This window comes from Ranitomeya variabilis, chromosome 1 (assembly GCF_051348905.1).
Source record: "Ranitomeya variabilis isolate aRanVar5 chromosome 1, aRanVar5.hap1, whole genome shotgun sequence".
NCBI classification, from domain to species: domain Eukaryota; kingdom Metazoa; phylum Chordata; class Amphibia; order Anura; family Dendrobatidae; genus Ranitomeya; species Ranitomeya variabilis.
In genome coordinates this window covers 679621656-679646497 of record NC_135232.1, presented here as the reverse complement: position 1 = coordinate 679646497, position 24842 = coordinate 679621656, and the positions used below count along the sequence as shown (strand labels likewise).

At 42.8% G+C, this 24842-nt stretch overlaps 1 protein-coding gene across 6 annotated transcripts in view; it reads right to left on the bottom strand.

The window, feature by feature from the left end:
* Positions 1-24842, bottom strand: part of DAAM1 (dishevelled associated activator of morphogenesis 1) — a 208603-nt gene that overhangs the window by 86591 nt on the left and 97170 nt on the right. For all 6 annotated transcript variants that reach the window (XM_077265188.1, XM_077265205.1, XM_077265179.1 and 3 more), the window contains one exon: positions 18398-18611. In XM_077265188.1, coding sequence (XP_077121303.1) covers positions 18398-18580 — 183 coding nt within the window. In that variant the 5' untranslated portion in view covers positions 18581-18611. The remainder of the gene's footprint in view (positions 1-18397; positions 18612-24842) is intronic.

Here is a 24842-nt window from a genome sequence, read left to right as displayed (position 1 = left end):
TTCGCAGATTGAGATCTCGGCTTCAGGAAAATGGCCGCCGCGATCTCCATCTGCGCACGCGCGGCCTCCCGCGGCCATTTTCCTGAAGCCCCAGGACGCAGAGTAGTGAATCTGCGCACGCGCGGCCTCAGCAAGATGGCCGCCGCCACCGGAAAAATTTGTAACTCACCCAGCTCTGCTGCTCTCCATCAATACCGGGCCGCGGATTCACCTCAAATATGGACGGGACCCTGCTCACGCCATACAGCTCACCGCGCCACATCATCCCCGCACCTCTGTCGCCGCCACAATGCCGGTAAGCCCGCCACCACCAGGAAAACCGTGACTCACCCAGCTCTGCTGCTCTCCTTCACTACTGCTGTGGCGTCACCTCAAATGTGGAAGGGACCCTGGCCGCCGCCGCCTGAGGAAGTGACCGCACGTCTGCCACCGCCACAGCAACCTCCCCATGGACACCAGGCCATGGCGTCGCCCACCTAAGCAGGATGGGACCCTGCTCAGGTGCACGCCGTTCCGCCCACCCCACCTCAGCATCACCTCACCTCTGCCACCACCATGCCTCCTGTGACCCTGCTCTGCCACTGCCTGCCCTCAGGTAAGAGATCTTAAATTCGGACAATAAGACGGACCCCCATCTTACAAAAAATCTTTTTTTCTGCAATTTTCACCCCAAATTTGGGGTGCGTCTTATATTACGGTGCTTCTTATAGTCCGAAAAATACGGTAGTAAATGCTTTGAATCTATTACTGGCCATTTCAATGAGAAATAATAATGGTGCTGATTTTTTTCACATGGAAAAAGCAGTAATGTGCAGATTCTCGCGTACTTTCTGCATAAAAAGCAGCTCCTAATTTTACTTCTGAATCAAGTGGAAAAAAAAAAGCCCTATACACAAAAACCGTTAAATAAAAACTACAACCAAAACGTAACAGGAAAATCCACATTAAAAAAATCCATGCAAACTGAACCTCAGCCAATCATGTTGTCTATGTAGGAAGTTGGGCAACCTTTATGGCACCAGGAACTAAGCAGGTGTGGCACAAATAGGATAATCAAGACATGGGTCCATCATTCTTAGAGCCAGTGTGTAATATCAGGGCACAACAATTGTGTAGCGATGCTTTGGCCTAATAGCAGACAATAGTTCTGGTGCCTCCCTATGTCCTCAGTGATGAGTAGCTGGTTGCACAATATGTAGGAAGATAATAAACTTACATAATCTCTGTATATATAATTACATAACACAGGACACACAGGTTATTCCTTATTTTTGTGGCTAGCCCAAGTAAAACAGTGGGGCAGTGGGCACAGGGTAGCATGGGATCTCCTTGCTACATATAAACTATTTATTTAGAAATTAATGCTATGTTCTTGTTCTTAAAGGGGTTGTCTCCATTCAGAAAATTTTGTTGCATGAGAGCATTTTTTTTTTTTTATTAAAAATATTCTTGTGGTTTACTCAGCGTACCCTGATCCAGCGCTGAGCCGCTGATTCTGTGTTCTGATATTCAAAGTCATGTCGACAGCAAATTGGTGAGCTCAGCTGCTATGCCTGGGTAGACAGAACATCGCCCCTCCGAGCCGCTAAGCTCACTGATTGGCTGTAATGCTGCCAATGTTCGATGTCAGTGTCAAAAATCAATACCAGACACAGGGAGCAGTGGCGCTGATTCAGCACTGGACCAGGGGACAGTGACTAAAGGTTTTTTTTTTTTTTTTATAAACTGCACAGTGGTCTGCAATCAGACAACCCTTTAAGAGTAAGGCCAAACAGAGAAACACCAACACAGCCGCCAACTGTTAAAAGGGCACATGGTTTTGCAGAACAGCTGCTTCTACCGCAAAGTCACATACGGTAACCTATTGTAACGTGGGGCAAAAAAAAAGTCACTGTTCTGTAAAATCATGGGCCCATTTGAAAGCCAGTCAACATAATGTAGCGGCAGGATGTCACAGAGGTTTTCTGCCATACCTTGGCCACATCATCTGGCCCTAGTAATGAATGAATGAAATTGGGCATTAATGGATAGATTTTAAATTCATTAATTCCTGCTTTTAGTGGCCTCCATACACAAGATAACATTTATGATTATGACCAAAATGAACGACTGTAGGCTGTTTTAGTGAAAACAAAAAACACGATTGTTAAATTGCATCTAATGCCTACGAATGAATGATAATTATTGCTCAAAAGACGGATTGGCATGTTGAATTCTTGGGGCAGGTATTAAGCACTGGCTGTAATCTAAGATTTCTTTTCCCCCAACGATTCGCTTGTTGCTGTTCAACAGCCACAACACATGCAGAGATTGTTTAACAAACAGGTAATCCCTACATGTGTGTGGCTGTAGAACAGCAGCGAGACATGAAGCCATGGCGACTCGAACATAGGATTCACGCACGCCAAAGACACTTGGTTAGCACCAGAGCATGGTCAGATAACACCTTATCAGAGCACTTTCGCTCAACACTATCCTTGACCTATCTTGACCCCGGGCACATGCCAACGCTATGAAATTACATCAGGTGCGGACATATCATTGCTGTGGGGGCCTAAAGAGGTAAGGGGGTCTACTACGACCTCAAATTAGCAAGGAGCTTCTCTCATACACAGAACAACTGCTCTTACACAGGGGCCTTTTTCTATCTGTGTCCGTCAAGGCAGCATGGTACCAATGTGCACTAGGCAACATAAGCAGGACACGCAAGACACTGAAAGGAAGAGTCTTGTACCTGCGCTACACTCTTGTAGATTTAATGTAGGAACGGAGTTAGGGAAGTATATTAATACCTTTATTTTGGGGGCAATGAGCTTTGGGGGTGTTACGACTAATATGGGTCTGCAAACTAGATCTCATGCAAACATAAGAAGGTTACATCTGTGGGATTATACCCACCCAAGGGGGCGGGGGGGGGGGGGGGGGGGTTTCTTTGCTTTCGATATTACAAAGTAAAGTTGCAAAGCATAACATAAAGCATAATTACAACGTGCTCAAAAGTTCATACAAACAGCAATGATGGAAACTTTAATTGTGATCGAGCTTAACGCTATTATGAAGGATAAAAGGTTTACACCTAACAGAGGGCAGTCATTTACTTCACATGGAGACATCGCAAACAAATACTTTGGAAATTTGCCATTAAACTGCTTATATTTCAGCAATACCCTGAGGAGTCACATCACAATGGTGGAGTGCCTCACGACTGCAACTTTGACATAATTCATGTCATAGTCAACATAATGTGGCCCAGTGTTCAGTTTGGGATATTACAAGGTTACTAAGTAGAGATGAGTGAACCGATTCACAGGATTCTGGTCAAGCGGCCAGTTTAGTATTCAGTGGCCGCTGGACATGAGCCCTGAGAAAAGCCTCCGTACCCGACGGCATCCCAGTCTCCTCTTTTGATTAGCCGGCCTGGTGCAAAGTTATTGTTGCAGTGTGATGCACACACAATGTCTCATCAGGTAAACTAATCAAAAAGAGGAGACGGGGATGTCGTCAGGTACCGAGGCGGTTCGTAGCAGGGCTGTGGAGTCGGAGTCGTGGAGTGGGAGTCAGTGTCCATTTTGGTGAAGTCTGAGTTGGTATACAATGGACAGACTTCTAAAATACATAATAAATTGGGTACAGTAGTTCAAGGTAGTCTCCTGACTGAAACGGACAGCCTCTTAGACAGACGGCTGGTCAAACAATCACAGTTTGCTCTTCGACCGTGATACACGATGTGTGAATGTGGAATAACCAGCAGATGATTTTCCCGCTGTTGAGTTATATGTAGAAAAATCTGCTGTGGAGTAAACCTGGAGACTAAACCGACAGACGCTATGGATTTGAACTCTACAATAAATCAATTTATGCTGCGGGTATCCTCGTTCAGCATTTTTAAGCCAAAACAAGGAGTGGAACAATTAGGCCGGAGTCACACTAGACCGTAATACGGACGAGTGCTATGCGATAAAAACCGCATAGCACTAGGACCAATGTTAATCTATGGGGCAGCTCCTATAATCCGTGTTTTCTCGGCCGTATTCAGGATCCGAGTGAAATCGCAACATGCTGCGATTGTCAGCGTATCTCGCCCGAGACTCGCCATTGCAAGTCTATGGGTGCGAGAAAAACTTGCACACCACACGGACCATCAGTGTGACATCCGTATGGCATCCGTATGCAATGCGATTTTAACATGAGCTTTTACACAGAGAGAACTGCTGTATGTAAAAGCTCATGTTAAAATCGCATTGCATACAGATGCCATACGGGTGTCACACTGTTACTAGATGCGTGGAAATCACAACCTCGCATTGCACACATAACATACGGATCACTGTTCGGGAACATTTGTGCGATTTTCGGCCATCAAAATCGGACCGATTTTTTTCATACGGAAAGTGTGACTCCAGCCTTAGAGGAAAAGTATAATAGAAACACGTCACCACTTCTGCATTTATCACCCACTCCTGGTTTTGGCTTACAAATACTGAGGAAAAAAACTCGCCAAATACTGAACATGGCCTAAGGCTATGTTCACATACAGCATTACGAATAATTTTTGGAGCAGAAACTAATGAAAAATTGAGCGGGAACTCTCCAAATCCTCCTCCAAATATCAAAACTTCTATAAAAAAAAACAATAAAAAAAACCAACTTGAGTCTCTGCTCTGAAAACTCATTGAAAAGACTCAGTGTTCATATAGCCTTAAAACTATTCTTGTTAATTTTTCTCGGAAATCCACTTTATTATTCATAAGGGGAGTCTTTTGGGTGTATACAGTATATACAGGGGTTGGACAAAATAATGGAAACACCTAACGTTTTGGCATCAATCTTCGAACATGTGATAAACATGCAAACCGTGACATATGGTAATGTTTTGTAGTTGATTATTTGTGTTATGTGATATGTGTATGTAAATTAACTGTTTGTTTTGCATAATTGTAAGAACATTGATGAGAACCTGATACCAATGGCAGACCTCTCGGATTTTCAAGGAGGCCAAATTGTTGGTGCTCGTATGGCAGGCGCTAGTGTAACAGAAAGTGCCCGAATGCTTGGCGTGTCAAGAGGTACTGTCTCCAAAGTAATGACTGCGGCTGAAAGAGAAGGAAAAACATCCGCAGCAAAGCACAGGTCCGGCCGAAAGTCAAAGTTGACAGAGAGACCGTCGGACTCTAAAGCGAATTGTGAGAGAGGATCGCAAGACCACGGCTCCGAAAATCACTGCTGAGCTCAATGAACATCTACAGAACCCAGTTTCCACGAAAACTGTTCGTCGGGAGCTGCACAAATCTGGATTCCACGAAAGAGCTGCAATTAGAAAACCGCTGCTCTCAATGACAAATGTTTCCAAGCGTTAAAGAGTGGTGTAGAAATCTCCAGAATTGGTCCCTCGAGCATTGGAAATATGCGATATTCTCAGACGAATCATCGTTTACCCTATTTCCAACCTCTTGCCGAGTGTACGTTTGGAGACAGCCGAAAGAAGCATTCCATCCAGACTGCCTTCTCCCAACCGTAAAACATGGCGGAGGTTCTGTGATCATCTGGGGTGCTATTTCGTGGAGATCCGCCGGGCCAATGATATCCCTTCATGGAAGAATTAACAGCCGAGATTATTTAGGCATTTTGGGCGACCAAGTGCATCCAATGGTTCAAGCACTGTTCCCGGAGGGGAACACCATCTTTCAGGATGATAATGCACCAAGTCATACAGCTAGAATCGTTAAAGCATGGCACGAGCAACATTCTAATGAAGTTGAGCATCCCATCTGGCCCCCACAATTCCCAGACCTCAACATTATTGAGCATTTATGGTCGATTTTAGAGATTCAAGTTAGATGTCGATTTCCGCCACCATCGTCGCTCAAAGAACTGGAGGGTGTTTAAACTGCAGAATGGGCTAAAATTCCTTTGGAACAAATTCACACCTTGTATGAATCCATACCTCGGAGAATTGAGGCTGTAACTGCCCCAAAAGGTGGACCTACACCATATTAAACTAACTTTTGTTGATGTTTCCAGGTGTTTCCATTATTTTGTCCAACCCCTGTTTATATCTTTGTTCCTTAAGAGGTTTTTATAACTAACTGTAAAAGAGCCCCAAACATTTGACACTTCTGTGAAGCAAATCCTGAAGAAAACTTTGCAAAATTATACATTGTCTGATCAAAGGGCTGCACTGACTTTTTTTTTTTACGGGGGGGGGGGGGGGGGAGGGTTGGGGGAGAGCGAACTTCACAAAAAGAAAATTGTATCCTGGTGCAGTTTACCCTCGAAAAAATGTTTGAATGCCTCAAAAACGTGTGAACATAGCCTAAGTTGTGAAGTGGAATTTGAAGGAAATCCGCATTAAAGCAAGTCTTTTTTTCTACAAGGTTTTGAAAACCTCACTGAGAAAAAAAAAAACAACAACACGTCACAATGTCACATCTTCAATGCAGACTCCTCAAAGTACGGTATATCCATTTGAAACTTGATATTATCATGTCAAAAGGATGCAAAAAAAAATGCTTCAAAAACCTTTTTAAAACACCCACTGGATTTCTGTTGAATACGATCTGTCTTCAAAAACATCTCTGCACTACAAGGGTATGTTCACACAAGCACCTGCTGCAAAGTATGAAATATGCAGTAAAAGCACCATATTTCTGTAAGGAAAATTGCAGAGGTCTCTGTGGCTGTCGTTTTTTTTTCTATTGCGGCAGGGAAAGATCCCATGGGCACAAATATTCATTCACGATCATTGCCCATGTAAGCATGTCCGCCCATGAAACAGAAAGCACATGATATAACTTCACTCAGCATTTACTACGGGCAGATTTCATTTAGTGTCTGAAGTTGCTGACTAGACCGGTCCAGAAGTTCTTACTTATATATAATTTACTGGCTTGCATCCATTGCCGTGAACGCCACGATTATTATTATACGATTATTATTATAAGTCACCAATTTGCAGAATTTGCATAAAAAAAAAATCAAACTGGAAATAAACTGTAAGGCTACGTTCACACGTTGCGTTTTTGCAGCATTTTTCCGCAGGCAAAACCTGATCTCTTGGCAGTAAGAAAGCAACGTCAAAAAAGCAGGTTTGGCTGAGTGTTTGCCACATTTTTGTGTGGTGTTTTTGGTGCATTTTTTCACAGCGTTTTTGTCAGGGTACAATTCTCTTGTATATGTTGATAAAGTTTAGTACATAAAAAAAAAAATCTAATTAAATTTCATTAGGTTTTGAAACCTGATACCTGCGTTTTTGCAATTTTGTTTGCACTACTGAATGGGGAAAAAACACTGCAAAAACACTGAAAGAAGTGACATACTGCATTTTGCCAAAACGTAGCTCTTTGACAAAATAGTCAGGAAAAAGAGAAAGGCGTGTACATGAGATTTCTGAACTCTCAGACATTGCTGGTACTGTAAAACACAGCTGAAACTTTGCATAAAAAATGCTGCTAAAACGCAACGTGTGAACATGGCCTAAGGGTATGTGCACATGCTCAGTATTTGGTTGCAGAAATTTCGGCATCTCTCGTTAAATGCGTTTTTAACCTGCATTTTTCTAACATTCTGGAGTGACAAAATGCTGCAAAACCACTGACAGAAATTTTTCTGCAGCAAATCTGCAAGTCAGAAATAAGCAACGTGTATATGAGACTTCAGGATTGTCAGTCACTTTGCTGGCATTAGGAAACCCTCCAGGTTTGTCGACAAATCTGCAATCAAAAACGCGGCGTGTGCACATAGCCTTAAGGCGAATAGGCCTTGGTGTTTGCTCGCCATTTCCCACAACCCTTTTCTCTGTGCCAGGTAAATACGGGAGGCCTGGCCATGTGGTGTATTCTAGGATACGGCCGGGCTCATTAGTCTTGGGCAGGGAGAGTAAACAGTAAGTGATCAGGCTCTGCATCGATTCCCGACACTTTGTATAACAGACTCATCCAGTGAACACATCGTGCGGGACACATTATCCGATCAATACCCAAGTCTAGTACATAAGGCGCTGTCTGACTAATTCTGGAAAATTATAAGTCAGACTACATGAGCACTAGCCACTACTCTAAATATACATTATGTTATGGAGAAGATGGCAGGTGACAAAACCAGTCTAGTTATCAAAGTTATGGGTGACATCGATTATAGGCCTCATTTTTCAAAACAGTCTTTGTGGCCCATAGCAACCAATCACAGCGCAGCTTTCATCTTACCAAAGCAGTTTAAGAAATGAAAGCTGAACTCTGATTGGTTGCCATAGACCTCAAAGCCTAGCTTTGTGATCCATAGCAACTAGAGCTTGGCGCTTTATTTCTTACACCGCTCTTGTAAAATGAAAGCTGTGCTGTGATTGGAGACAGTTTATCTTTTAGGCAGCTTTGATAAATGAGGCCATGTATGTAAGCACACAATAAATCAGAATTACCATACGGCCTCATTCGCACGTGCCGTTTTGTTAGTTTAAGGATTTACAAAAATTGATGAAAAAAATAAAATAAAATGATACAATAAAGCCAGTCTGCCAAATATTACTCAAGAATCAGAGACAGCAGGATTTATAGCTCTGTTCATCCTGAGCTCTCCAGTTCATTTAGAGGATGCACAAACTAGAGCAACATTTTCTTGGGCCTTGCTCAGATTGCTGCAATGCAGGAACATTTAACCCCTGGGGTTAAGGCCACACAGTGATCCATGACACTAGAAGCTCAGGCCAGCAGACGGGAAGTATGGCTGGGACATGCAGTCACAACACAGATGCTAAAACGTGCAATTAATCCGTAGGGTGCACTCACATCTTTATGTTTTTAATGTGTCATTTCCATGAATGCAATATTATCTATAGACAGGTAAGTTCCCTCCTCCGACACCCCCCCCCCCCCTCCATCCCACCAGACTACTAGCTTTCTAAGATGTCTTAAAGGGGTTGTCCATTTTACCTGTATTTTAACAAAAATGCTAGGGACATGATTTTGTGGCACTGAATAATAAATAAAGTATTTCAGATTCTCCTCTTTTCTCTTGTTAGTGCAGCTTTCCTCCCAGATTGCACAGCTCTTCTGTTCTCAAAATGGCTGCTAATGGAGGAACATGTGGCCAGACTGGTCCAATAGCATCCAGCTATGGAAAAACATTGCACATGGGAAAGCTGTTTTACAAATCGACGAGGCCGATTGGCAGGTCTGATTACATGCAACTCCATCAGAAGCGAATGAGAGGAAGGTGCACTGACAAAGGAGTCTGTAATATTTATTAATAAATGCCTCAAAATTATGACCCCAAAACATATGTTAAAATAAAGATAAAGTGACAACCCCTTTAATTATGGGGGCTTGTCAGAGCTGTTGTGGTCATCATATAAAACACCAGAACACAGGCATGCTTACCTGTTCAAGGCCTCCAACAATTGCACTACCCAGGGTGCACCAGGGTGCGCCTGGGCCCTAGATGGCTCTGTACACTGTGGCCTCTGTTCACACAGGATGCATCATGGTTAGCCCGCTATATTTATGGCGTCATTAACCCCTTCACCCCCAAGGGTGGTTTGCACGTTAATGACCGGGCCAATTTTTACAATTCTGACCACTGTCCCTTTATGAGGCTATAACTCTGGAACGCTTTGACGGATCTTGGCGATTCTGACATTGTTTTCTCGTGACATATTGTACTTCATGTTAGTGGTAAAATTTATTCGATATAACTTGCGTTTATTTGTGAAAAAAATGGAAATTTGGCGAAAATTTTGAAAATTTTGCAATTTTCCAACTTTGAATTTTTATGCCCTTAAATCACAGACATATGTCACGCAAAATACTTAATAAGTAACATTTCCCACATGTCTACTTTACATCAGTACAATTTTGGAACCAAATTTTTTTTTTGTGACGGAGTTATAAGGGTTAAAAGTTGACCAGCAATTTCTCATTTTTACAACACCATTTTTTTTTAGGGACCACATCTCATTTGAAGTCATTTTGAGGGGTCTATATGATAGAAAATACTCAAGTGTGACACCATTCTAAAAACTGCACCCCTCAAGGTGCTCAAAACCACATTCAAGAAGTTTATTAACCCTTCAGGTGTTTCACAGGAATTTTTGGAATGTTTAAATAAAAATGAACATTTAACTTTTTTTCACACAAAATTTATTTCAGCTCCAATTTGTTTTATTTTACCAAGGGTAACAGGAGAAAATGGACCCCCACAGTTGTTGTACAATTTGTCCTGAGTACGCTGATACCCCATATGTGGGGGTAAACCACTGTTTGGGCGTATGGCAGAGCTCGGAAGGAAAGGAGCGCCATTTGACTTTTCAATGCAAAATTGACTGGAATTGAGATGGGACGCCATGTTGCGTTTGGAGAGCCCCTGATGTGCCTAAACACTGAAACCCCCTACAAGTGACACCATTTTGGAAAGTAGACCCCCTAAGGAACTTATCTTGATGTGTGGTGAGCACTTTGACCCACCAAGTGCTTCACAGAAGTTTATAATGCAGAGCCGTAAAAATAAAAAATCATATTTTTTCACAAAAATGATCTTTTCGCCCCCAATTTTTTATTTTCCCAAGGGTAAGAGAAGAAATTGGACCCCAAAAAATGTTGTGCAATTTGTCCTGAGTACGATGATACCCCATATGTGGGTGTAAACCATTGTTTGGGCGCATGGCAGAGCTTGGAAGGGAAGGAGCGCCATTTGACTTTTCAATGCAAAATTGACTGGAATTGAGATGGGACGCCATGTTGCGTTTGGAGAGCCCCTGATGTGCCTAAACACTGAAACCCCCTACAAGTGACACCATTTTGGAAAGTAGACCCCCTAAGGAACTTATCTTGATGTGTGGTGAGCACTTTGACCCACCAAGTGCTTCACAGAAGTTTATAATGCAGAGCCGTAAAAATAAAAAATCATATTTTTTCACAAAAATGATCTTTTCGCCCCCAATTTTTTATTTTCCCAAGGGTAAGAGAAGAAATTGGACCCCAAAAAATGTTGTGCAATTTGTCCTGAGTACGATGATACCCCATATGTGGGTGTAAACCATTGTTTGGGCGCATGGCAGAGCTTGGAAGGGAAGGAGCGCCATTTGACTTTTCAATGCAAAATTGACTGGAATTGAGATGGGACGCCATGTTGCGTTTGGAGAGCCCCTGATGTGCCTAAACATTGAAACTCCCTACAAGTGACACCATTTTGGAAAGTAGACCCCCTAAGGAACTTATCTAGATGTGTGGTGAGCACTTTGACCCACCAAGTGCTTCACAGAAGTTTATAATGCAGAGCCGTAAAAATAAAAAATCATATTTTTTCACAAAAATGATCTTTTCGCCCCCAATTTTTTATTTTCCCAAGGGTAAGAGAAGAAATTGGACCCCAAAAAATGTTGGCCAATTTGTCCTGAGTACGATGATACCCCATATGTGGGTGTAAACCATTGTTTGGGCGCATGGCAGAGCTTGGAAGGGAAGGAGCGCCATTTGACTTTTCAATGCAAAATTGACTGGAATTGAGATGGGACGCCATGTTGCGTTTGGAGAGCCCCTGATGTGCCTAAACATTGAAACTCCCTACAAGTGACACCATTTTGGAAAGTAGACCCCCTAAGGAACTTATCTAGATGTGTGGTGAGCACTTTGACCCACCAAGTGCTTCACAGAAGTTTATAATGCAGAGCCGTAAAAATAAAAAATCATATTTTTTCACAAAAATGATTTTTGCCCCCAATTTTTTATTTTCCCAAGGGTAAGAGAAGAAATTGGACCCCAAAAAATGTTGGCCAATTTGTCCCGAGTACGCTGATACCCCATATGTGGGTGTAAACCATTGTTTGGGCGCATGGCAGAGCTTGGAAGGGAAGGAGCGCCATTTGACTTTTCAATGCAAAATTGACTGGAATTGAGATGGGACGCCATGTTGCGTTTGGAGAGCCCCTGATGTGCCTAAACATTGAAACTCCCTACAAGTGACACCATTTTGGAAAGTAGACCCCCTAAGGATCTTATCTAGATGTGTTTTGAGAGCTTTGAACCCCCAAGTGTTTCACTACAGATTATAACGCAGAGCCGTGAAAATAATTTTTATTTTTTTTCTCAAAAATGATTTTTTAGCACCCAGCTTTGTATTTTTACAAGGGTAACAGAATAAATTGGACCCCAAAATTTGTTTTCCAATTTGTCCTGAGTACGCTGATACCTCATATGTGGGGGGGAACGACTGTTTGGGCGCATGACAGAGCTCGGAAGGGAAGGAGCGCCATTTGGAATGCAGACTTAAATGGATTGGTCAGCAGCCGTCACGTTGCATTTGCAGAGCCCCTGATGTACCCAAACAGTACAAACCCCCCACAAGTGACCCCATATTGGAAACTAGACCTCCCAAGGAACTTATCTAGATGTGTTTTGAGAACTTTGAACCCCCAAGTGTTTCACTAAAGTTTATAGCGCAAAGCCGTGAAAATAAAAATTCTTTTTTTTTTTCACAAAAATGATTTTTTAGCCCCCAGTTTTGTATTTTCACAAGGGTAACAGGATAAATTAGACCCCAAAAGTTGTTGTCCAATTTGTCCTGAGTACGCTGATACCCCATATGTGGGGGGGAACCACTGTTTGGGTGCATGACAGAGCTCGGAAGGGAAGGAGCGCCATTTGGAATGCAGCCTTAAATGGATTGGTCTGCAGGCGTCACGTTGCATTTGCAGAGCCCCTGATGTACCCAAACAGTACAAACCCCCCACAAGTGACCCCATATTGGAAACTAGACCTCCCAAGGAACTTATCTAGATGTGTTGTGAGAACTTTGAACCCCCAAGTGTTTCACTACAGTTTATAACGCAGAGCCGTGAAAATAAAACATCTTTTTTTTCCCACAAAAATGATTTTTAGCCCCCCAAATTTTTATTTTCCTAAGGATAACAAGAGAACTTGGACCCCAGAAGTTGTTGTTCAATTTGTCCCGAGTACGCTGATAACACATAAGTTGGGGTAAACCCCTTTTTGGGCGCACGGGAGAGCTCGGAAGGGAAGGAGCACTGTTTTACTTTTTCAACGCAGAATTGGCTGGAATTGAGATTGGACGCCATGTCGCGCTTGGAGAGCCCCTGATGTGCCTGGACAGTGGAAACTCCCCAATTCTACCTGAAACCCTAACCCAAACACACCCCTAACCCTAATCCCAACGGTAACCCTAACCACACCCATAGCCCTGACACACCCATAATTCTAATCCCAACCCTAATCCAAACGTAAATGTAATCCAAACCCTAACCCTAACTTTACCTCCAACCCTAGCCCTAACCCTAACCCTAACCCTACCCCTAAACGTGACTGAAATACGTGGCACTGAAATACGTGGCACTGAAATACGTGGCACTGAAATACGTGGCACTGAAATACGTGGCACTGAAATACGTGGCACTTAAATACGTGGCACTTAAATACGTGGCACTGAAATACGTGGCACTGAAATACGTGATACGTGGCACTGAAATACGTGGCACTGAAACACGTGGCACTGAAATACGTGATACGTGGCACTGAAATACGTGGCACTGAAACACGTGGCACTGAAATATGTGATACGTGGCACTGAAATACGTGGCACTGAAATACGTGATACGTGGCACTTAAATACGTGGCACTGAAACACGTGGCACTGAAATACGTGATACGTGGCACTGAAATACGTGGCACTGAAATACGTGGCACTGAAATACGTGGCACTGAAATACGTGGCACTGAAATACGTGGCACTGAAATACGTGGCACTGAAATACGTGGCACTGAAATATGTGATACGTGGCACTGAAATACGTGGCACTGAAATACGTGGCACTGAAATACGTGGCACTGAAATATGTGATACGTGGCACTTAAATACGTGGCACTGAAATACGTGGCACTGAAATACGTGGCACTGAAATACGTGGCACTGAAATACGTGGTACTAAAATATGTGGCACTGAAATACGTGATACGTGGCACTGAAATATGTGGCACTGAAACACGTGGCACTGAAATACGTGATACGTGGCACTGAAATACGTGGCACTGAAATACGTGGCACTGAAATACGTGGCACTGAAATACGTGGCACTGAAATACGTGGCACTGAAACACGTGGCACTGAAACACGTGGCACTGAAATACGTGGCACTGAAATACGTGGCACTGAAATACGTGGCACTGAAATACGTGGCACTGAAATACGTGGCACTATGACTGTCAGAAAATATTCATTAAACGGTTAGGGGTGAGGTTAGGGGTAGAGTTAGGGTTAGGGTTTGGATCCCTTTATCACCTTGATGGTGGTGGGTGGCTTTTCAGTGTGTTTTCTGTTTTTTTTCGATAAAAATGCATGCGTTTTTAACGCAAACAAACGCATGTGCTTAAAAACGCAAGAAAATACTGCAGGTTGTATTTCTGAAAATGAACGCATGCAGAAAAAAACCGCATGCGTTTGAAAACGCGACCAAACGCGTACAAAAAAAACGCATGCGTTTTCAATGTTAAATATAGGGACAAAACGCATGCGTTTTTTTGTGCAAAAAACGCTGCAGACAAAAACGCAAGTGTGAAACCAGCGACGCTTTTTATAGCAAAAAAGTTTTTGCGTCTCCACATTTTGAGACCTATAATTTTTCCACATTTTGCTCCACAGAGTCATGTGAGGTCTTGTTTTTTGCGGGACGAGTTGACGTTTTTATTGGTAACATTTTCGGACACGTGACCGTTTTTGATCGATTTTTATTCCGATTTTTGTGAGGCAGAATGACCAAAAACCTGCTATTCATGAATTTCTTTTGGGAGAGGCGTTTATACCGTTCCGCGTTTGGTAAAATTGATAAAGCAGTTTTATTCGTCGGGTCAGTACGATTACAGCGATATCTCATTCATATCATTTTTTTATGTTTTGGCGCTTTTATACGATAAAAACTAAAATATAGACAAAATAATTATTTTGGTATCGCTTTATTCTCAGGACTATAACTTTTTTATTTTTTTGCTGATGATGCTGTATGGCGGCTTGTTTTTTGCGGGACAAGATGACGTTTTCAGCGGTACCATGGATATTTATATCAGTCTTTTTGATCGTGTGTTATTCCACTTTTTGTTCGGCGGTATGGTAATAAAGCGTTGTTTTTTGCCTCGTTTTTTTTTTTTTTTTCTTACGGTGTTTACTGAAGGGGTTAACTAGTGGGGCAGTTTTATAGGTTGGGTCGTTACGGACGCGGCGATACTAAATATGTGTACTTTTATTGTTTTGTTTTTTTTATTTAGATAAAGAAATGTATTTATGGGAATAATATATATTTTTTTATTATTATTTATTTAGGATTTTTTTTTTTTTTTTTTTTACACATGTGGAAAAATTTTTTTTTTACTTTTTTACTTTGTCCCAGGGGGGGACATCACAGATCATTGATCTGGCAGTGTGCACAGCACTCTGCCAGATCGACGATCTGCTGTGCAGGGCTGCAGGCTTACCAAGCGTCTGCCCTGAGCAGAAACTCGGTAAGCCACCTCCCTCCCTGCAGGACCCGGATGCCGCGGCCATCTTGGATCCGGGACCTGCGGCGAGGAGGGAGGTAGGAGACCCTCAGAGCAACGCGATCACATCGCGTTGCTCCGGGGGTCTCAGGGAAGCACGCAGGGAGCCCCCTCCCTGCGCGATGCTTCCCTATACCGCCGGTACACTGCGATCATGTTTGATCGCGGTGTGCCGGGGGTTAATGTGCCGGGGGCGGTCCGTGACCGCTCCTGGCACATAGTGCCGGATGTCAGCTGCGATATGCAGCTGACACCCGGCCGCGATCGGCCGCGCTCCCCCCGTGAGCGCCGCTGATCGGTGATGACGTACTATCCCGTCGGCGGTCATACGGGCCCACCCCACCTCGACGGGATAGTACGTCAGATGTCAGAAAGGGGTTAATAGGCTTTTCACCATATACTTTGCAGTCCTGTGTGAACATGCCACATACAGACTATTTTTTTGCATGGGTGCTCCAAGCAGCCAATTCCTGATTGTAGGTTGGCTGCATCGGTATTATTTGCACCTGTGTTGTTTGCTATCTTTACTTGGGCCTGGTGCACCCTGGGTAGTGCAATTGTTGGAGGCCTTGAACAGGTAAGCATGCCTGTGTTCTGGTGTTTTTTTTTGAGTTTAGTGGAGGTTTTCCTCCAATGGTGTTTTTTTGTGGTCATCATATAACCCTGGAGCCCAGACAACTCACAATCTGCATCTGAGTCCATGCAAGGGGTCACTTCATATCCCAAATCCTGCACCAAATGATTTACATACGACAGGGTAACATGCAGTCAGCTATTCAGTATATTCCGGCATCAAACCACAGACAGCATCAATAACACTGCGCCAAGGTTCTGACGGTGGCTTCTCGGTGCATCAGAGCGCGATGCAGAATACAACAGCGTCTTAATGAGAAGCGAGGCGCAGCTCTGAATCTTAATACGATGTCCCGAGATAAAATGCCTGAACTGCAGTGTAACGATAAAGCAGCTGATTACAGTCTGTACTCAGACCATTAAAACAATGTTCGGACTCAAAACGCAACAGCCACTTGGGCATATATAAGGCTTTCGAGTTCAGGTCCGGAGACCCCCTGGCTGCTCTGTGCATCGAAGTCTGTACTCAGACCGCAAAACACATGTGTGTGAATCTGACCTAAAGTCCTCTTCCAAAAATTAGCAAAGCTTATACTTATCAGGTAATGCTTAGTGATGATCGAACGTGTTCGGATAAGGTGTTATCAGACCATGCTCAGGTGCTAACCGGGTGACTTCAGCTGCAACACAGGAAGGGATTGCTTATCAAACGGGCAATCCATGCATGTGCCGTGGCTCTTGGACATCCACGAGACATGCAGCTGCGGGGACTCGAACATATTATATGAAGCACGCCGAAGTCACTCGGTTAGCACACGAGCTCTGCAGAACCTTCCTTCGCATGGAGAATCAGGAGAGATGGCTGATGTAGAGCTATACAGATCTCCACCAATGGCCACCTTCCTGTTTGAGGGGTGTCCCTTAGTGATGGGCGAATATACTCATTACTCGAGATTTCCCGAGCACGCTCGGGTGACCTCCGAGTATTTTTTAGTGCTCGGAGATTTAGTTTTCATCACTGCATCTGAATGATTTAACATCTGTTAGCCAGCATAAGTACATGTGGGGGTTGCCTGGTTGCTAGGGAACCCCCACATGTAATCAAGCTGGCTAACAGATGTAAATCATTCAGCTGAGGTGAGGAAAACTAAATCTCGAAGCACTGACAAATACTCGGAGGACCCCTGAGCGTGCTCGGGAAATCTCAAGTAACGAGTCTATTCGCTCATCACTAGTGTCCCTAATCAGGCTGCATAGATGGCCATTGACCCACGCAGTTTAGGCATTGGCAAACTATATGCAACCAATATATTCAGGGAAATGGCTCCTTTTAAGAGGTTTCAGAGTACGATTACTGGGATTCTGACTCAGAGCGGTTTCAGATATCTGAGATAAATCGGTCCGACGTCCGATCACAGTCCACTGGCCAGTCGCTCATTTTCTGACCAGAGCGCAATAGCTTCATTTATTTCTATGAAGCTGTCACTCTCGGGTCAGATGTGTGGCCAGCCTGTGCATTGCGATCTGACATCAGACAAATGAAACAGCCCTCAGGGTCTCCGCCAATCTCAAAACGGGTTTTATGACATTTCCCTGTGTGAAGGGAGCAGTTTTAAGCATGCATGACAACTGCACCATTTGCTTTTCTGGGGTTGACAGAGAAGGCTGCTCTATCAGCTTTATAGAAGTGAATGGAGCGGTTAAACATGCACTCCACTGCTCTATACAAAAACTGCGCTATGGGACCCCCTTAGTAGTGATGAGCGAACATGCTGGGATAAGGTGTTATCGGAGCATGCTCAGGTACTACCCGAGTGACTTCGGCGTGCTTGTATAATATGTTTGAGTCCCCATGCCTGCATGTCTTGTGGCTGTTCAACAGCTGCAACACATGCAGGGATCGTCTAACAAACAGGTAATAATCTCTACGTATGTTGCGGCTGTCGAACAGCTGCGGGGACTGAACATTTTTTTTAGAGCTCCAAAGACACTCAGTTGGCACACGAGCATGCTCAGATAACACCTTATCAGAGCATGTTCGCTCATCATTAGACCCTAGTCCTTAAGATCCGTGGAGGTCCCTGCGATCATACATTTTTTTCCACCTATACTGTGAATAAATTATAAATGTATTTTGTTGAAAACCTCTTTACATAAAAAAATTAGAATGAATGAAATGGTTTCTGATAAATTCCATTAATTTGTCTGGGATACAAATACAGGACGTTTCTCCATCAAGACCTTCACTAATCATTTTGCACATATTATCTTTAGTTTATTACGGTGACACTTACCACCAATTCTGCAAACATGACATCGAGCTCCTCAGCTGCGGGGATGGGCAACGTTGGCTCCATTGAATGCAGCGCAAAATTGCTGTCATTTCGTAACCGGTAGGTGATCTCCGGATGTTCATTGCTTCGAAAACAGCAGAAGATGAACGAGATTCCACGGTTACTTCTCTTCCTTGGAGCCATGGCTGGGAGACTCAACACTTCCTAAGAAATCCTGGAAGAAGAAAAAAAAAAGAAAAATATTTAAGAAAATATTTCCATTTTGTCATTAGGTGTAATTAAACTAAAACATCTCTCCTAACATTTGCAACCACATTGCCAAAATTCCCAATTTTATGTGCATTTGCATAAACCCAGCCAATTTAGCCAACAAGACAATCACGCAAAAATATGGATCGATTGGGAGGAGCACAATGGAAGCTTTGTTAGGGTATCACAATATCTTCACCACTCCTGTGTGCTCCTTGTTTTTTCTTTAGATTCTCTAATTTCCTTACAAAAAAAAACAAAAAAAACCATAATACCATATGGCTATAAAATAGGGAAATTATCTAATGGGATCTACCAGGGTCAGAGGTGGATTACAAAGTCTATACAGTGCTCAGGGATATTTACGTTATTGCCAGATAAGTAACAGGAAATGAAATATTAACAACTACAATAAAAAAATTACAGAAATATGAAATTCCTTGCGTATTGATAGACAGAATTTATATTAATTGTCCAGGGCTGTGTGTACATGTTGAGTATTTGCAGCAGGTTTTACTGCAGCAAATAAAAAAAAACTGCAGGCAGGAAAATAGCTATGTAAAATACACATTTTCTTTTTGGATGTGTGTTTTTTTTGTTCCCATTCATTTGAATAGATGAAAAAAACACTGCAAAAACGCAGAAAAAAAATGTGATCTCAAAAATAAAACTGCTTTGATGATTCAAATCGGCAAGATGTAATTCACTTTACTGGCACAGTAAAATGCTGCATTTTGTTTCCAAGGCAAAAACGCAGCGTGTGAACAAGCCCTAAAACTCAATCAGATGAAGTGCACTGAACAAGCCAAGCAGCCAAAAGACTTGCATCCCAAAATCCCCGCAAGTCGCTGAGAAACCGCATGGCCAAAAAAAAAAAGCGTTTTATGTAAGTGCGCCCTTACTCTGGCAAATGAGCGATAAGGAGATCAACCGTAGAGCCAGGTGTACGTGAGAAGGTGTGATGTGGCACAGGTGTACAGGCAGGTGTGACCTTGTAAAGGTGGCGGCTGTATACTGGCAGGAGATGTATGCAAAGAGTCTGCTAAGGCCGCATTACATACAGAGATAAGGGGAAAAAAGCAGATGCAGGAAGTCGTTGAAATAAAGACGTATTTACATAAACGTTTTTCTTTTTTTTTCAAAAATGTAATCTCCAGTATACGGTATACATTTTCCTCTATGGAGAGTCAAGATACAGATGAGTACATGTATGATAAAGTAAGCAAAGCACATGAATAGTTAATGGGCTCCTACATTATTTCCATCCACTCAATGTCAGCCATAAAAGACAAACATGAGCCGGCTAATCCTCCCCGGGGGATCATAGCGAACAAAATGGAAAGCTAATTTGTAGATTAGTCAGTAGGTACCCGAATGCAAATAAATGGGAACCCCTTCAGACAACGCTTTACTACCAAATGCAGATACATTTTCATGGTGAATTCTGCAGCTTTTACCATTTGTTTAATCATCCGGCATTACGTGATGCTAATTAAGAAATGGATGCCGGATGTCATCTTCTTTTTGGTCCATTATTAATGAAACGGGGACATCTTTATCTAGTTACGCTGAACATTGGCTTGAAGGCATGTGTCTAACATGAATTACTGGCAACGCTGACAATGGAGATGACTACCCAACATAGCCCGGCCACAGCAGACTATTTATTTAACTCTTACACACCTTTAATAAGGGACGTTGTGTGTTTTTTTCCAGTATAGAGGACAAGCCATGCAGATTCCCCCACATACAAGCAATATTGATGGCAGCAGAATCCATATTTGAGATACCATACAGGGCTCAACAATATAAAAGAAGGAACCTAAGAGAAGTGTCTAGAGCAAGATTAGGTCACTGGTGCTGCTAGAAGACCACTAAGACTAGATGATGGCTCCTCCGTTGAGACGTCTGTCGCATTTTTCAGCAGAAGTTAAAGATCAGCACGCTGCTCTATTTTTTTGTTCCATCAAAATGATTTTAGTAATAGGGATCCGTACTTGAGTTGCTTTTTTACGCTTCCTCATAACTAAACAAAAAAAAAAGGAATTCCGAGCATCAGTGTGAACAAGCCTTAACGGTCGGCTCCCACACAAAAAAATATCACTGGTACCCAACTATTCCAACTGATTAGAATGGGAGCCATTGGTTTCCCTTATTTTGATGGAACGAATATTGCAGCGCTATACTTCCATCAAGTCCGACCAACCTGTCAGTGGAGGCTGTGACACAGATGTGAACACAGCCCTGTTAAAAAAAGAAACTCAACATGTAAAAAAAAGCCCAACAAATTATTGCTGCTGTTTTGTTGGACAAAACACAGTTTTAGCACATTATTTTTCTTCTCTTGTTTCCTTGAAGGGGTTGTCCAGCCTAATGATAACCCATCCTTAGATGAAGTGAAACTCAATGTTTTGTGCTTGAGCAGATATAGTAAGGTTCCCAGTATCATCAAACTGGCATAATGCAAGGTGCTGGACCAAGTGCTCTGTAGCTCACAAAAAGGTTTTCCCAAAAGTCTTCTGATGGTTACTTAGATGGGCTGTGCCTTTAACAAGTTCATACTGCACACTTAAAGGAAGCCTGTGGCATTGAGTCATATCCAGAGGTGGCATGTTCTAGAAAGATGTGTATATGGTTTACAAGGAAAAGATTCAGAACTGCAGATGAATGAATCGATTCACGGGAGCGGGTCCAGAGGCCACGTCAGTAATCTGTAGCTGCCGGATGGGAGACCTACGGACCACCACCTACCTGCTGGCACCTCCCGTTCCTCTTCGGATTAGTGGGCCCAGCATGACATCATAAAATGTGCCTCACATTTTATCAAGGACATCGCACCAAGCCTACTAATCAGAATTAGGTGCCGGAGATCGGAGCAGGTAAGAGAGAGTTCACAGGGATGACTTGGCCACTTGATAAGGGTCCAGTGAATCTATTTGCTCATCTCTACTCGGCATAACCTGTACTTTATGAATTAAAATCACTGCTCTTTCTAGGTTTAAGAGTCCAGTGGGCGGTCTTATTCAAATTAACCGCTATCAAATGGATCTATACTGTTGTTGACCTAAGACGGGGTGGTGTCAGTGTCAAGCAGCAATAGGCAGATGGCAATGCCTACTGATCTTGTGCTACACTTGTCAAGCAAAGGGTGGAATACACAGGTATCCTACAACTACCTATGAAAAAAATAAAATTAAGAGCCAATCCTATTTGGTTTGAACAGTTATTTTGTGCCGGCAGTCCATTTCAAGTGTTGCACCAATCACAGGCGCTCGGTGCACCCTTGGAGCGACCAAATAGTTCAGTGCACCTTCCCACTTACCCGTTTTCCAGCCATCTCTGCTCTCCGGTAAAGCCAGAGCGGTGCATCTTCATTGATGAAGAGGAGGGCAGAGAGATGCAAAACAAGTAGGCGGGAAGGTGCGCTGAACTGTTTGGCCACACCAAGGGTGCACCAAGTGTTTGTGCTCTGTTTGGACAGTCTTTAGTGCTGATAGACTTCCTTTAAAAGCCTTGTGATACTTACCATCACGGCAGCCATGGATATTACATTTTATTCCGAAGTATATTTAAAAGCATCTTTACCCCTGATCTAAAAGTTAATGACAGATAACAATGTAGATAAATGCCCTAAAGAGTACAGTATATAGTGCAATGGTCTTTTAGTGCATATTACACCATAATCAATATGAAATACGAGGAAATAGTGGAAGTCACCTTTGAGTCCAGAGACTGATCTAAAACCACCATGCAATCTAGCTCTGTTAATAGATCTCTGCGGGAGCTTCTTGTCTGATCATTCACCATAGAGATACCAATGGGCTAAAATAAGATTGAAAAGGTGAAAAATGCCTTCCTTTAATACTCTTCTTTCCTTTGGAGAGATTTTTATGGATATTGGTATCACTTACGATTACGATGATAACCAGATATAGATAATACACATTAATAAAATGCAGCAGGAAAAAAATAAATAAAAATAAATGAACAAACCAGGTAAAAGTCAAAAGCATGGATGGAAAATCTTAGAAATATGGCTTTTTTGTCTGTTCCACAAAGCTCTGATGTGATCAGATTTTAGGAGACATGGACTTCCTTCTCTCCAAACCACAAACAGCCAGAAGCAATACATGTTACTTTCTGCAATCACCAAATGTCACATTGGATACAATTCTATATAGAGTAACCTTTGAACTAAAATGAGAAAAAAATCAGTCGTGATGAGAGATAAAATACATGGAATTAGTTGATGTAGATCAGGCACAATAGGGACAAATTTGGCCTCATGCAAATGGCAGGATTACATCTGTATGACGCTGAAATGGGGCCCTTATTCTGCTGCGCTGGGGTCTTTCCTGCTGTGATATGCTCCACTAGTGTGGTCACATGAGGAGACCGGTGGGGGACAAAGGGCTGAGAGTGGAGTAGTAGCAGCGGTCATAGAGGAAAGTGTAGATATATTTTTTAATGTATTAATCACTCTGGACCATAATAAAGACAGGAATGCCATTAGTGGACAACCCCTTTAAGGAATTGTCAGAGCCACTCTGCCATTATATTTGTAAACCAGGAAGATTAGGATGAGCACTGTTATCGATCCGTAAAGGGAACAGCTCTAATGTATCAATAGACAAATAAAATAGAGCAATGCACAACACAAGGATGATCTTTTCATACCTAATCCTGTTACAAAAAATAGCAGCATCCACAAGGATAGGATCATAGGATCATAGAAATAATTTTTTTACAGTGAGATTATGCAGTGATGAGGGGGATGGGATAAAGTATTTCAATATGGGCTTTAGTGTCTTTCTTGGAAAAAATAAAGTAAAATAAGTAATAATATTTTAAAGGGAACCCATCAGCAACACTACCCCTATGCAAGCAGATGTAGTGCAGGATAGGGCAGTGTATGAAAATATACCCCTACTGTGGTGCTAAAATTCAGCTTTTATTGACATGCAAATGAGATTGGCAAGTGCACTGGTAGGAAAATCAAAGCAGTTGCAGTTTCGCTTCTCCCAGCCTCCATTTCTTGATTGGCAGTGGAGAGCAGAGGTGGCGTTTTACAGCAGAGCCTTGGTCTTTTCTGTAAAATCAAGAAGCGGGGGGCAGCGGCGAGAAGCAAAGAGGAGCCATAGACTGAATGATCGTTTGTCTGACTGCTATTGCTTCTAGAAGCCCCATAAAAAGGCTGGGTGATCTGAACACCTCTACGAGAGAGCCGCTGCCATGCTCCTCTGGCAGCAGCTTATCTCTCGAAGAACAAATGGATCGGCTACTTGAATTCCAATGACCAAATTTCTATCTGCCATGGCCTCGTATGTTGGGGGATGGACAGTTTGGAGACCTCAAAATACATTAGGTGATCACTCACGTTTGGCCTACAGTGCATGGGGATTTTAAAAGAAATATTCAAACCAGTGCATATTTTCACCAGTTTGAGCTGTCGTCACGCGATGACAAGTATGCCATTTGCATACCTGCAGTCACATGCAGCCCAACTTCTCCGACGCTTTTCTCGAGAAAAGTGGATGAGAGGCTAGTCAGCACATTACGGGCAATGACAGAATTCAGCAAGCTGCAGAACTCACAGAAAAAAATCTGCACTAGATTAGACAACCCCTAGAAAAGTCTGTAAGTCCTCCCTCACCCAACATGATTTGTAATCGATAGATCAGAGAGGAACCCATACACGTTACCAGGTCATCCAACCACACTGTCTTAACTTAGCCTTAACTTTGCCAGGTTAATAAGTTGACCCCATGTCTTTTTTTTTTTCTTTTTTTTTTTAACCTAAAAGGACACAGGGAAATGTGACCTCCAACGAGGAGATAATTATTTTCAGTCTTCTGGTATAGCTCTTAGAATGCCAAATCCTATCAAATTAAACATATTTTCACCTACAATATTATCCTAGAGCATTTGCAAGTCAAATTGTGCAACTAAAGCATTTGGGACCTTGCGCATCCACTGTTACTGAAGTCACACCTCCCGCGGCACCCTGTCCCTTAGAACAGAGTCGCCTTACAACAGCTGGAGACCCGAAGCCTGTCCATCCCTGGTGTGCCTGCAACACAATAAAGCTCCCACTAATCTACGTGCTGCATTAGTCTGACATCAAACATCACTTCTGGCTGAACATCAGAGAGCAGCGGAGAAGAGGGAGAAACCCTGATGTAAGATAGACTTATCT